This window comes from Dendrobates tinctorius, unplaced genomic scaffold (assembly GCF_039654945.1).
Source record: "Dendrobates tinctorius isolate UK_male_01 unplaced genomic scaffold, ASM3965494v1 ptg000005l, whole genome shotgun sequence".
Lineage (NCBI taxonomy): Eukaryota > Metazoa > Chordata > Amphibia > Anura > Dendrobatidae > Dendrobates > Dendrobates tinctorius.
The window spans coordinates 31,861,941-31,877,846 of NW_027361673.1; the positions used below are offsets into that span (position 1 = coordinate 31,861,941).

At 41.5% G+C, this 15,906-nt stretch overlaps 1 protein-coding gene across 1 annotated transcript in view; it reads left to right on the forward strand.

Moving 5' to 3' along the window:
• Positions 1–798: 798 nt before the first annotated feature.
• LOC141084736 (collagen alpha-6(VI) chain-like) overlaps positions 799–15,906 on the forward strand; it is a 177,975-nt gene continuing 162,867 nt past the window's right edge. Inside the window, exons 1-6 of the mRNA XM_073569619.1 lie at positions 799–865; positions 950–1,537; positions 2,283–2,348; positions 4,705–5,328; positions 8,025–8,585; positions 14,088–14,645. Of these exons, the coding sequence (XP_073425720.1) occupies positions 799–865; positions 950–1,537; positions 2,283–2,348; positions 4,705–5,328; positions 8,025–8,585; positions 14,088–14,645 (2,464 nt within the window). The remainder of the gene's footprint in view (positions 866–949; positions 1,538–2,282; positions 2,349–4,704; positions 5,329–8,024; positions 8,586–14,087; positions 14,646–15,906) is intronic.

A 15,906-nucleotide genomic window follows, 5' to 3' on the forward strand; every position in this document is an offset into this window, starting at 1 on the left:
ACGGCAATCAAACTAGTACCCTGGAGCAAAGTCCCATCACAGAATCTAGTGCCCATAACCTGTAATCTTATATTTTTCAAGGAAGGCTAGTCAATCTTTCCAGTATTTTGATGGCAAGAATAACATATTTACAAAGAAAAGATCCATCATGGTTGACACAGCTCAGTACTCAATGGAATCCTTGATGCTAGTGTGAACAAAGACTAATACTACATAGTATGAAATAATAACATCTGGGAATTTTATTTGGTTACTTATTTAAGTACAATGTTTCTCACTTTCTCCTTAAATGTGCACATTCTTCTATTGCAGAATCCAAAAATCACTATTTGAAGCAATGTTTTCATAAATCAGACTTCAAGCTCTTGGATCAGAGATAGTCACTGACCTATATTCTTGTATGTATAACAACTTCTTTTTCACTCATGCTATGGGAACCAAAATAGTTCTTAATTCTTGCCAAAATATTTCCACTGCAATAATCACTTCTCTCCCTCCATTACTTTTAGCAATTAAAAATAATAACCAAGTAACAATGCTTTTATTGTTGTCAGAACTTTGTTTTTTATAATACAAACCAAGCCCCCATAGCGAAAGGATTAAAAGGTAACATTCTGGTTTATACAGCTTCCAATAAAGTGGGCTTGCTGTACAATTTTGCTATACAAGCTACTGTTTACATTTATTTGTCTTTTTTTTTATTAATTTTTATGTGTTATGTTAAGCTGACATTTCTCTTGCTTACTACACATTTTTATCTTTAGAGATGTTCAATAGCTACATTGTGGTGCTTTGAAAATGAGATTTGTGTTCGGATTACTTTTGCTGGTTATCCAGCTGGACCCGTCATCTACTCAGGTTACCGGTAAGCTTAATAATGCAGAATACTTGTTCCTAAACTTTGCCCTTGATCTATTTTTTTTTTGTAATTTGTTCTTTGTGATTACAGTCCCGGAATACGCAGATCTTGTATTTCTGGTGGACAATTCAAATAATATGGGAAAAACGATCTTCAACCAAGTGAAATCCTTTTTATCAAGGACAGTCTCTCAAATGCAAATAGGCGCTAACCAGTATCGAATTGGTTTAGCACGTTACAATGATGATCTACAGGTTGATTTTTCTTTATCTACATTCAAAGCGAAAAACCCAATAGTAAATTATATAAAAAATAAGTTTGATTTTCAAGGTGGGTCTTTGAAGATGGGTAATGCCCTTGACAAAGTAAAGGAATCATTATTTAATGAAATAAATATAAGAGACAAATCAAAGTACCCGCCGGTTCTTGTTGTGATCACCTCTGGGCCTTCACTCGATGATGTCCAATTATCAGCCGATGCTCTAAAACAGGAGAATGTCAGGATTATTGCAATGGGCCTAAAGAATGCCTCTAAAAGCCAGCTGGAAGCAATGGCAACATCACCCAGGCTTGCTTTTATGATAAATAATGTCCGAGACCTAAATACATTTTCAAAGGATTTGGTCTCTGCTATCCAAGATGTGGTTAAAAACAGTTATTATTTGCCAAGCACACAAGGTGAGAGCATGTCAGCTATTCTCCTTTATTTGTCCCTTCCTCTTTGCTGGATTGGCATCCTACTGGAAAGGACACCAACAGGAATGTAATTAAAGCAAACTGTGATAGTTGCCAAGACTATTAACAAATGCGTTTAAACTAGAGCATGTACTTTCAAGGTACAACATGCTAACCATAACTTAATAACTATAACTTAACATTAGTAATCTCACAAATAGAATTCAAATTATTAACCCTTCTTTAATTAGTGTGGTCATCAATATAACTAAACCCAAAAAGATCCTTTCCGTTTTTCACTGCATGTAAGTAGCAACAAAGTAATAAAATAATATCTCAAGAAATAATAAAGTAATATCCAAAAAAGTAACTAACATTTACTGATTGGCACTAATAGATTGTAATAATGATGTCAAATGATTTTTATACTTTATATCATAATCATATTTAAAGCAAATACTATTATTACTATTATTATTATTATTATTATTATTATTATTATTATTATTAATAATAAAAGTTGTCAACTTGTAGAGCTTTTTAGGCTGGGTTTATATGTAGTAAAAATTTTGATTCAGAATTAACTGTAAACTGGACTGTGAACTATGGACCATTGTTTTATCCACCAGTTAGGCCTTGTATCAATATTACAATGGCTAGTTTCACATAGGAAAAGTTTTTTTTAAAACCTTAACTGCAACAGTTTTGACTTTGAGCTATTTAATATTTCATTTTAATATTTCCATAGGAACTTTAATATTTCCTACTGCACCTTCTCCAACAGTTTACAGCATGGTAACTAACCAAACTGCAGGTAATGTTCTCTGGTGGCCTAAATATTGTATAATTCCTGAGTCATTTTCAGCATAACTGTTCTTAAAATTGTTAATGTTTCTAAAGTCAGTCTGCATTTTTTTTAATTAATTAAGATTTCCTTCAAAAACACAATTTTTTTCAGTGTTTTTATATAAACTTGTAAAAATCAGCATGTTATTTTTTTCTGCCATTTTAAAGTCTAATAGAGAAACTTATGGGGAAAAAACAGATGAAACATTACATTTATATAATACTGCATTTCAATAATTTGCTATAAAGTTCATAGGAACATCTGGCTATAGCATTTATGACAGAAAAAACATTTTTCTTGATAGCAATTAAACTACCATGAAAAACACTGAAAAACAATAACTGTGTTTTCAGCCTTAGGCTGAATTCAGGCGTTCGTTCAGACCATGATGTACAGATTCACCCTGAGACTCTCAACCCAAATTCGCATATATGAGGCCGCAGAGGTCAAGTCAGGATACTCGTGACCAATCTTTACATCATGGTCTAAAATCAGCCATAGAGAATTTGTACCAAGATAGAAATTTAGCACAGATTCATAAGATAAATGATGACTTGTTGATTACTGGGGTTCCCCTAGTCCAATACAGAGGGACTTACCACTGAAGCCCAGTTGTATTGTTCTGCCGAACATAGCCAATAACCGCGGTGCTTCATTCAGATAAGGCACTGCAGAGTCTGGGAGTCCCAACAGAATGAATCCCTCCAATCAGCATATTATCCTCTGAGAGTTGATAACTTGCTATCCTGGTACAAACCCTTTAATGTATGTGATAAGTAGGGAAAAGCAGTACTCACCAGACCGTTAAAAACATAGTCCTTTATTCCAAAATCCAGGACATAGACAAGGTATGAAGGGAGTGTGGGGAGTGAGGACAATGGACGTTGCGTGGTGTTACAATGCTTCTACAGGTCAGGTCTCATGAAAACGCATGCCTATATGATAGATGTCATACAGGTGATCCTGTCCTTGTGACTCCCTTTTATAAATTAGAATAGAGAAGTGCACAATCTCAGGTTGCTTATTTAAACATTTAGGTGCTTCTAAATTTCCAGCGCAGCAGCCATTACAGAGGATATGTCTGGATGGCCTCAACTTTTCCTCACAAAATCAGCTGGTTTTTGGTATAACTGGTATAACTCGTGCCAGCATCACATTGCAATGCATGGACTCTGCTCTCATGGAGTCTGCTCTCCTGACCTGAGCGTGACAGCATGGATTTCTATGCAGCTGTCATGCTCAGGTCATTAGAGCAGACGGCTAGTCAGAGGATTGCAACGCGAACCTCGGGTGTGTAATATGGCAGTCTGTCAAGCTCAGGTCGGGAGACCAGATGTTCAGTTTGAGGCTTGCGATGAGATCCTTGCATGAGTCACAACACCATCTGTCTGTGCCCTTAGAAAAGGGTCTACTGTGAAAGAACACCTAAAATGCGAATCAATTAGGTATCCCTCTAATAAAAAGTTTACCTTTTGAAAGAAATAAATAGCAAATTAGAAAGCTACAAATTAAAAGTACCCATGAGCTTTTTCTGCACCCAGAAAGACGTTGTTTATGTTTTATGTTTGGAAATATTGTAACCAGAGGACACAATCTCGAAGTTCTTTAACAATAGTAATAATCTAAAAACTTACAAAATAGTGATGAGCAAATCGATCAGTGGAGGACTGAGTTGGAGTCAAATTTACTAAAATTTGCATTTCCATTTCTTTTTCTCTCTCTTCTCTTTTCTCTCAATCCGTTCCTCTCTCTCCTCTGTCTGTCATGATTCGCTCCTCCTCTCTCTCATGATGCGTTCATCTCTCTCCTCTGTCTTATAATCTGCTCGCCTCTCTTCTTCCACTCTCATAAACTGCTCATCTCTACTATTACATGTACATATTTCATTTTATTTGAAAAGTTTTAAATTCTAAATGTCCTGGTCCAATGAGAGCTTTGTGATGTTGTATGTGTGTACACAAAGGATGGTGCATCCTCAAAGATAAAATTCCCAAGATTTCCTTGAATAGTTATAAGGTCTGAGTCTTGAAAGCAAGATATTTAAAAGATTTCAGTGTTTTTAACCTATGTTATAATTTAAAATATGATTCTCCAAAAAAGCAATCCTTCAAATAACTCTGTTGGCAAAAAACAAAAAAGTTATAGTTCTCAAAAAGAAAACAAAATATATATGATACTCAATGGAGGATCTAAAAATTTCTACTATGCAAATATCCAGTGTTCATATTTTGGTGTTTTATGTTTGAAATGGCTAAATTGACATAAAAGTTGACTTTTTATAATAAAAAAAAAAAATATATTCACAAATTTTTTATTACTTTAGTTTGTGACAAAGGAATAGCGACAGATCTAGTGTTAATTGTGGACACTTCAAAACACACAAGCAAAGAAAGTGAAGACTTGAAGAATTTTTTAACTAACGTCTTAAGCAATTTGGAGATAAATGATTATTGCGTTCATGTGGGCCTGGTGTCATTCAACAGCCAAGCAAAAGTTATCGCTTCCCTCAATACCGGAATCAGTGACTCTGTTGTTAAAGAATTTATAGGAAAACTGTCTGCATCAAGTGAAAAGATTGCAAATATTGGAGGCGCAATTAATTATACAAGAAGTGAAGTGTTTGGTGATACTGTGGCAAGCAGAAAGAGCCAGGGAATAAAACAGATAGCCATCCTGGTCTCTCATAAGTCCTCTTCAGACAGTGTATCTGAGGCTGCTAATCTACTTCAGCAAGAAAATGTCAGAATTTTTACTGTGGGCATTTCTCAAGTGAATGAAACCCAAATGAACCAAATTGCTTCATATTCAACTTTCAACAATTATCAAGTTAAGGTGAAGACGTTTTCTGATCTTTCAATAAATGCAGACATTTTACTGAAGAAAATCTGGAATATCATTGATCAAGATGTCGTTGCCTTATCAGAACAAACTGATCTGATCAAACAAGGTAAGATTGTTTTTGAAATGCTGTATAGTAGTACATTAAAGTTTAATAGTACTATACATGGTGCACTTGCTTATGCTTCGGCTTTAATATGGAGACTAGATACTCCAATACTCCGTCGCTTGCTGCTTTTTTTCCTTAGGAACATTGCTTATAGGAAATAACACCTTCATAGAACAGTGCCATATTGAAACACTGTTAATCATATGGACTGTGAACAATAATTTTAGCTGACCAATGACACTTTTATATAAAAGGTAACCACATATGAAATAGTCAGACAAAAAGATGGTTCATTCTTATGATCTTTCCTGTAAAAAATCCCATTCCCAGAAAGATTGTTCATCCTGATTGAATATGTACAAATGTAGCAGAAGCCATTTTGGCAAATTACAACCTACTCTTTATAAAAATGATACAGTGGTGCCTACACTATATGCATTGACTGGTCAATCATCATGCAACGTAAATGAATGCCAGATATGCAAATTGCAAAGGTTACTTTATTGGCGTAGTGGAGCGCCCCGCGGGGCCTGGGGGTACTCGGTACTGGGCCCGTCGACTTCCATGGGGGATGGTGTCACGGCGGTGGCGACCCGGTCCGTGGCCCAGAGACGTCCAGTAATAAAATAGGGGAAAGTTGTGTGGTATTTATGTGGTAAAAATGAAAATAAAGTTATTAGATGGTGAAATATGTGACGCCACCTGTGGTATTCTAGTCAGAGGTGACCAGAGCTTCGGTGTTGCTTCTCTGGGATGGATGTTAGGCGCAGCTATGATGTTGTAGCCCTCCACAGGTAGGGCTGTAGTCCCAGGGCAAAGATGTTAAATAAATAGTAAAAATGGCTGTAAACGTTGGGGTGCGGATAAATGAGAGAAAGACACAGAGAGGTGCAGTTTCTTTACCTTTTACTGGTAATAGGTTGCAGTCTGGAGTACCATATACAGGTGATGGAATGAGCCCGGCTCGCCTGGAGGCATTCAGGGGATCCACCTTGCCAGGTGGGGATTTAGGACCTTCCTTTCTGAGCTTTGTGTGTGGGTCTCCGCTGTATATAACTATGCTGCAACCCTCTATTCGTGATGGTTTTACTAACCTGTACGGCTGTCAGCGTGAGCCTATTCCACGGGGACCGTTCTCTTCACCGTCGGCCCCTGGCTCCTTATCCGCTGCCGTGCCCTCAGGTGTTCAATGTGCACAGGAATTTACAATCCCCTGTACTTTCAGATTCGGCTATCAGGACCTACAGCTCCTGTCAGCCTAGGACTCTGATGTCCCTTTTCTCTTTATTAGCGCTTTATTCAGGGGTCTGCTATATGCAGTATTTCAGCTTCCCTGGAGTCTCTTAGTCTCTGCTCTTGTCCTTTCCCTCTTCACAGATGCTCCTGGCATCTAACAAACCCAGATTTGTTCATCAGAGTACTCTATAGATAAGCATGATTTCATCCCCCACAAAATACTCTGCAAAAGCCATTTAGAGTTCTCCAAAGTCCAGTGGCTGTGTGCTTTACACATCTACATCTGGTGATTGACATTGTATTGGTGATGTAAAGCTTGCCTGTAGCTTTTCTGCGCTGAGAACAAAAGCACCAAAGTTAAAGAGAACCTGTCGGCACAATTTTGCAGTGTAAAGTAAAAACATAGCTTTAATGATGCTGTAATACAGATTACATTGATACCTCTGGAGAAGAAATCCACTTTGTTGTTCATCTTTAATCGCCATTTGAAGTTTTCCGCCAATTAGGTTTCGGTGCTCAGTGGCCAGTCTGAGCATGGGGTCTTGTCCTCCCTGTCTGTGATTCTCCGGCCCCTCCGCCTTCTTTCAGCCTGAGAATGACCTACCTCCTCGCTTTGAAATCTCAACACTGACCACATTCAAAGATTGGAGGCATCCGAGGGGACGGGGAATCACAGACAGGGAGGAGAAGATCCTGTGCACAGTCCGGCCCCTGTGCACCGAAATCTAATTAGCAGAAAACTACAAATGGTAATTAACGAAGAACAACAAAGCATATTTCTTCTCCAAAAGTATTTATCACCTCAGCTCTTTGCGACCTCACACAGTAAATTTACGTGGTCTCTACTTCATGGCTGTGTTGCTGTATTTTGTAAGCGCTTCCATTTTTCAACAGTATCGCTCAGAGTTGATCATGAAATATTTAGGAGGGATAGATTTTCAAGTACTGATCAGGTGGGATATCCAGTACTAGATCAGAACACCCCACAGGTACAAACATCCTAGTTTCCATCACCATTACAGGGCCTGGTTGCATCCCACACAAATGAAAAAAATTAAGATATTCGTCAATATTTTTGCAAAAATACACAACTCGCTCATTGTCTCGTGAGTCCCTACAATTTCTTGAAAAGGACATAAAATGTAAAAAAAATTACAGAAAAAGAGGCCATACTTACCCATACCTGCCTTCAATACCATTGTAATAAATGCCAGTACCACTATGGCCTGTCTGCACCATGCAGAAAGGCACATACTTTCACAAATGTTAGTAAAGGCAGATGTCATGGTCAGGGGCTGGATTTCATATACCTGTGGCAATGGGATAAAATGAAAAACCTGAAGTCAATGATTAAGAGGTGTGTCTCAATACCTTTGTCCATGGATGTGTTTTGTGTGTCAATGTTTTTTAAAGTATATTCATTTTCTTGTATTTTTCATTATAAATGTGTTTTTCCATAGGTTGTCTTAACACAGAGCTTGCTGATATTCATCTGCTCATAGATGGTTCTGGAAGTATTCAACGTACGGATTTTCTAGCCATGCAGGAATTTCTGGTGGAGCTGGTAGAAATGTATGACATAGGGCCTCAGAAGGTTCGAGTAGGGGCTGTGCAGTACTCAGAAGGCAGTCAACTGGAGTTTGGTATAGGTACTGATTACAGAAAAACAGACTTAAAACTGGCCATTCAGAATATCAGACAGCGAGGCGGAGGGACCCAAACCGGAGCTGCAATAAATTACACACATGACTTAATAGTAAATCCCAACAATATCAGGCCTGGGAATGTGCCTGTGTATTTTATTGTTCTTACAGATGGAGAATCTCAAGATAGTGTGAAAGAAGCTGCAATGATTCTGAGAAAAAGCAAAGTTAATGTGTATGCAATTGGAGTTAAAGAAGCCAACCAGACACAATTGCTGGAAATCACTGACGATCCCAAAAGGGTCTACTTTGTGCACAACTTTGATTCTTTGAAAGACATAAAAAATCTGATAGCTCAGCAAATTTGTACTTCCAAAGGTAAAATCAAATTTTATAAATTGGATGTTTTTTTTTTAGAAAAAAAAAATAACATAAATGCATATGAAAATATGTAAAGTTGTTTTCTGAATGCTTAGTCCAGTAGCTCGATAATTTAGATCAGGAGGGAAAGATTAGCTCTTATAGGGCAAACTGGGTCGTGCAATATGGATGTGAATATACCCTATTTCCTTATCGTTTCTCATCTGTTGCATGTACTTGATGGACATGTGTCTTGTCTTTTTTGAACCATATTAACTGTGTAAATATATACTATACATATATATATATTTATATATATATATATACAGTATATATATATATACTGATACTGAAAACTGAACATACCAAGAATTTAAAAAAGAGTATGACACCAGTTTTTTGCTACTCCAAGAGCAGCATAATGTGGGGCAGAGACACTGATTCCAATGATGTGTCACTGGGCTGCTTGCTGTTATTTTTTTTTTTTTTAAATCCCTGTTATATCTGATGAAGATCTAGCAGTTCTCTGAATGATAAGCTCTGTGTAACCCCACCCACATCACAGATTGGCAGCTTTCTAACCATGTAAAGTGAGAAAGCTGCCAATCAGTAAAGGGGGTGGGGTTATACAGAGTTCATGAATATACGTGACTATCTGGCAGAAGGTTTACCAGTCCTCTTGTGATAATCTCTCCAAACAAACACACTACACTAAACAGCCCAGTAAGTGACACATTGCTGTAAACAGGATCTCTGTCTCTACGTTATGCTGCTCTCAGATTAGGTGTCAAAAACCTGGTGATATATATAAGTAGGTATATATACACACATTCACACACTTTGCCCAATATTGTTTAATTTAAACATATGTCATTTTCTAGCATACTAAAAAATATCAAGATTGATTGACATGTTCTCAAATTACTATATATGATCAGTCCAATAGGGTCAAGTCTGAACCATGTGAGGGGATACTTGTATATCTGTAATTTTGAGTGCTGTCTTTTGGGTGTTGTTCTACTTTCAGGTGAAAGGGCAAAACTTTTTTCTCCTCCACAAAAGCTGATTCCCAAACACAGAGTGGCAGTGTATCTGGTATTGCCACGGAGGATCATGGCCCCTTCTTTTTGCTGATCACAGTGCAACCAGATATCAGTACTGTCACGGCACCGCCAGACTCAGGGCCTGCTGTCCCGGCCTCGGCCAGTAGGAGGCGCCGGACTGTCACATCACCGTCAGACTCAGGGCCTGCTGTTCCGGCCTCGGCCAGTAGGAGGCGCCGGACTATCACATCACCGTCAGACTCAGGGCCTGCTGTTCCGGCCTCGACCACTAGGAGGCGCCGGACTGTCCTATCACCGTCTGACCCGTGGCCTGCAGTCTCGGCCTTGGTCTCTGGGAGGCGTTGTGCTTCAACCCCGAGTGGTGGCGGCGATAGTCATGAGGCTCCTGCGCAGGCGTCCGCTGGACGCAGGCTTTGCTCCTCGGTCAGTCATGAAGGGGCTGGTGCATTACCATCCAGCCTGGTCCTGGGGGCGGTCCGGATGACATCATCAGGCCACGGGCCTGTAAGGGATGACCTGATCCCTCAAATACCTTGGGACTGCTCTTGCAGGCCGCCGGATATATTCTTGGTTCCCCTGCGTGTTACTGTGTGAATTACTGTTGACTGACTCTGACTTTTGCCTGGACTTCTGACCCTTCTTCTGCCTAACGATTCTGTACCTCTGCGACTCTCCTGGTTTATGACACTGACTTCGGCCTGGATTCTGACTCTTCTTCTGCCTAACGATTCTGTACCTCTGCGACTCTCCTGGTTTATGACTCTGGCTTCGACCTGGTATCTGTCTTTGCTTCTGTCTACCGTGCTTATACCATTTCTGCCTGACTGGTTTAGTCTCAGATATCATTACCTTTGTGTCCTGTGTTGGAACACCTTTCTGGCGACCGTCCTGCTCTGGTCTTTGCTCCTATTCAGACAGCACCTCCTGGGTTCTGCTATAAATCCAGATCCCTGTATAGGGGTAAAGGGTATCAGTGTTTCTCGGGGTGTTGTCCGGCTGCAGCCCAGACCGCAGGCAGACGTCACATTATATCCGGCCCAAAAAATAAAACGGCTTTTTGTGTCTATACTTAACACAGATAAAAGCAGTTTTCCTCACCTTTTTTTTTCCTTCCTCCTGACTGAGCTGATTCTTGGCCCAAACACCTGTTACATTGCACAGCCTGGGAAGTCACTCTCAGGCTCAAGCATGCTGCAGCCTGGAAGCTTCAAGGAAAATGCTGGCTGTTGGAAATCCACATTCCTGGACCATCACCCCCTGAACAGCGCTGGGGGTCAGGTATTGCCCACAAATGCGGCCAACCTGGTGTTGATTCAACCAAACTTGGACCACCCGTTTATTGTGGAAGTAGATGCCTCCGAAGTCGGAGTGGGAGCAGTGCTCTCACAAGGCTCTGCATCCCTCACTCAGCTTCGTCCATATGCCTTTTTCTCCCGCAAATTCTCTGCCACAGAGAGAAACTATGACATCGGCAACCGAGAATTATTGGCAATTAAGTGGGCCTTCGAGGAATGGCGCCACTTCCTCGAAGGCGCCAAACACAAAGTTACTGTTATTACCGATCACAAAAACCTAACCTACCTAGAGTCGGCTAAAAGACTAAACCCTAGGCAGGCCAGGTGGGCCTTGTTTTTCTCCAGGATCGATTTTTTAATCACCTTTCGCCCCGGAACCAAAAATGTGAGGGCAGATGCCCTCTCCCGCAGCTTTTGTCACACACACACACCGAGGACTATGAACCAGCTCCCATATTGGCTAATGGCATTTTCGTGTCGGCAGTATCTCTGGACCTTCTGGAGGAGATCCGTAGGTCATCAGAACAAGTTCCTGACACTACGCCCCCCAAAAAATTATTTGTCCCAGCTACCTTTCGCTTACGAGTGTTAAAAGAATCTCACGACTCCGTCCTGGCAGGCCACCCTGGTCTCAATAATACCACTAGGCTGGTAACCAGGAACTTTTGGTGGCCAACGGTGGCCAAGGACTGTAAGGAGTACGTCTCAGCGTGTGAAGTCTGTGCCCGCGCCAAGTCCCCCCATAACCGTCCTGCCGGCTGGCTTCAGCCCTTGCCCACCCCTGAAAGTCCATGGACCCACATCTCCATGGACTTCATTACAGACCTGCCACCCTCCGAGGGGAAAACTTGTATTTGGGTGGTGGTGGACAGGTTCAGTAAACAGTCTCACTTTGTTCCCCTGTCCGGCTTACCCAACTCTGAAACCTTAAGTAAGTTGTTTGTTCTTCACGTTGTACGTTTGCACGGTGTTCCGGCAAATATCGTATCCGACAGGGGTACCCAGTTCGTCTCGAAGTTCTGGAGGGCGTTCTGTAGACGTATTGGTGTTGAGTTGTCTTTTTCCTCGGCATACCATCCCGAGACGAATGGTCAAACTGAGCGTGCCAACCAAACGCTGGAGCAATACCTCCGCTGTTATGTCTCAGCACATCAGTCAGATTGGGTGGAACATTTGCCATTGGCAGAGTTCGCTCTCAATAATAGATACCAAGACTCCATCAAAACCACCCCCTTCTTCTGTAACCTCGGACTACATCCGCGCTTTGGATCATTTTCGGCCAAGATGTCGGAAATCCCAGGGGTTGAGCAAAATATACATCGTCTAAAGACTATTTGGTCCGAAGTAAACTCTAATTTAAAAGGGGCTCAAATTAGACAGACTTCGGCAGCCAATAGACGACGATCCCAGGGGCCGCACCTGGGAGTTGGTGACAAGGTTTGGCTCTCTACAAGAAACATCAAACTTAAGGTACCGTCGGCCAAACTGGGTCCCAGGTTCATCGGCCCATATGAAATATTAGAGGTAATTAACCCAGTAGCGTTTCGGTTAAAGCTCCCGCAGTCTTTTAAAATTCCTAACGTTTTTCATAAGTCCCTCCTCAAGGTATACCGCTCCCCAATTCATCCCATCCGGTCCCCTCCTCCTCCAGTTTTGGTCAAGGGTGCCTTGGAGTACGAGGTCCAGGGCATATTTGATTCCCGTCTAGTGAGAAACTCGGTACAATATTTGGTGCATTGGAAGGGCTACGGCCCAGAGGAGAGGTCCTGGGTCCCCGCTAGTGACATTCGTGCAAAGCGGTTGATTAGCAGGTTTCACCTCCTCCACCCTGACAAACCGGGTTTTGAGGGTCCGGAGGCCCCTCTTAGAGGGGGGGGTACTGTCACGGCACCGCCAGACTCAGGGCCTGCTGTCCCGGCCTCGGCCAGTAGGAGCCGCCGGACTATCACATCACCGTCAGACTCAGGGCCTGCTGTTCTGGCCTCGGCCAGTAGGAGGCGCCGGACTATCACATCACCGTCAGACTCAGGGCCTGCTGTTCCGGCCTCGACCACTAGGAGGCGCCGGACTGTCCTATCACCGTCTGACCCGTGGCCTGCAGTCTCGGCCTTGGTCTCTGGGAGGCGTTGTGCTTCAACCCCGAGTGGTGGCGGCGATAGTCATGAGGCTCCTGCGCAGGCGTCCGCTGGACGCAGGCTTCGCTCCTCGGTCAGTCATGAAGGGGCTGGTGCATTACCATCCAGCCTGGTCCTGGGGGCGGTCCGGATGACATCATCAGGCCACGGGCCTGTAAGGGATGACCTGATCCCTCAAATACCTTGGGACTGCTCTTGCAGGCCGCCGGATATATTCTTGGTTCCCCTGCGTGTTACTGTGTGAATTACTGTTGACTGACTCTGACTTTTGCCTGGACTTCTGACCCTTCTTCTGCCTAACGATTCTGTACCTCTGCGACTCTCCTGGTTTATGACACTGACTTCGGCCTGGATTCTGACTCTTCTTCTGCCTAACGATTCTGTACCTCTGCGACTCTCCTGGTTTATGACTCTGGCTTCGACCTGGTATCTGTCTTTGCTTCTGTCTACCGTGCTTATACCATTTCTGCCTGACTGGTTTAATCTCAGATATCATTGCCTCTGTGACCTGTATTGGAACACCTTTCTGGCGACCGTCCTGCTCTGGTCTTTGCTCCTATTCAGACAGCACCTCCTGGGCTCTGCTATAAATCCAGATCCCTGTATAGGGGTAAAGGGTATCAGTGTTTCTCGGGGTGTTGTCCGGCTGCAGCCCAGACCGCAGGCAGACGTCACAAGTACCTCATACTTTGATACCCTATGCCAAAGAGATATGACAACGATTTAAGTATGATTTTCCTTTTCACAAATGTTTCAAAATTTGGTCCAGGACATGTTTTTACAATAGTTTTTGGCCAGGCTGTCAGTATGAGTAGTGGGATTACATGTTAAGCCATAACAAATTTTGGTATATATCTGAAAGGGTCCAACACAATCTTTTTATTAAGGCATGACTATAATGTAAGCAAAAATCTTTGTGCTAATTTTGACTAAATTATTTGATGTTTTTAGTGACTCTGGAAAATGGCTTTACCATGACAGGTTTAGGGCCATTATAGTCTAAAAATTATATTTTTGTCTTTACAGCTTGTCAAAATGTAGAGGCTGATATCATGTTCCTGGTTGACAGTTCCGGAAGCATTGGCCCAGATAACTTTATTAAAATGAAGGACTTTATGAAAAGCCTGGTTAACAAAACGAAGGTTGGGCCGAATGACTTTCAGTTTGGTGTTGTCCAATTTAGTGGTGACAGCATGGAGGTGCTACGGCTAAACAAGAATGGAACCAAAGCTAGTATCTGGGATGCCATTGAAAATATGGCATACATGGAAAAGGGTACATACACCGGGAAAGCCTTGGACTATGTCTCCCAGTTTTTCACAGAAAAAAAAGGTGCAAGACCTAAGGTGAAAAAGTTCCTGATACTTATAACAGACGGAAAAGCACAAGATGATGTTAAAACTCAGTCGGCCTCCCTGAGGAACAGTAGTGTGAACATTATTTCGGTGGGCATTTTTAATGCAAATAAAACTCAACTACTAGAAATTAGTGGGAAGCTAGAAAGAGTGCATTATCTGGAATCTTTTGAAACATTGAAGACTATAGAAGATGAATTAATTTTTGGAATCTGCAATCCTCCTGAAGGTAAGTAAACAGTAAATCTAAATGTCCCATAGAATTAACATTCACAACAGAAAAGAAATAGTTCAACACGTAGTTCTATATTTTGATATTTCTTTTCTTACATTGAACAGCATTATAACAGTACTTACTACAATAAAAGTGTAGTGTACTAAGTCTACTAAGTCAAAATATTCACATGCATGAGGATCTTCAGCTAATTAAAAATGTATCACAATTAAATGCAATCATGATCTACAACAGAGGTCCCCAGCTTTTCTGACCTTGAGAGCCACATTCATTTATGAATGAGGTCGCAAGCCTCACTTACAATAGTGACACCCAGAGCCCCGATTACCAGTATGATGACAGCCAAAGCTTTCCCACTGAAGTCACACCAAGGCAGTATGCCAAGCGCAAGGGTTTCCTATCTTACCCCCATTCAGATCTGCAGTTCTGTGCAGAGCTACTCACAAAAGCCATCATCAAGAGATCTACTCATAATAGATGTTTGCTACACCTGGTGCTAATGCACCAAGCTGGCAGATAGTCGCGAGCCACACATCACGGGCCGTGAGCCACATGTGGCTCTTGATTTATAGGTTGGGGACCCTTAATCTACAGCATTTACATGATAACATGTCAATAAAGTAAAAATAACCAGCACAAAAGCATTCGTTCTTCAAGGAATGGGGCACAAAACCTCCAAAAGTTCAAATTACAGCTCTAACCAGATGAAGTAAAGAAATACACCACTCTGAAATACAGAGGCGGACACTAGCAGTAAAGTGTCCCTGTGGAGAATATGTGTCTAGATCCTTGCTCCATAATTCCCCACCCACACATTCACACGTAGATTAACATAAACATTCTCATTTGGCATACCTATACACTCGCAGTAAAGCAGTAACAATTGAAATGAGCAAATCGATCAACGGAAGACTGAATTCAAGTCAAATTTCCTGGAATTCGCGGTTCCATTTGAGCAATTTATGATTCAATTCGCAATCGGGAAAAAATGCCTAGAGTCATTTCACACATACTTCACAAAAAGTACCCATCAAGCCAAACCAACTTGTGGGAGGGGTTTCTGGAATCATGGGGTGAAATTTCTCCAGATTACCTCAACAAATTAACTGCTAGAATGCCAAAGGTCTGCAATTCTGTAATTGCTGCAAAGGGAGCATTCTTTGACGAAAGCAAAGTTTGAAGGAGAAAATTATTATTAGAAATAAAAATCTTTTTTTCGAGCCATGTCAATGTCTGGACTAGATTTTAAATTCAT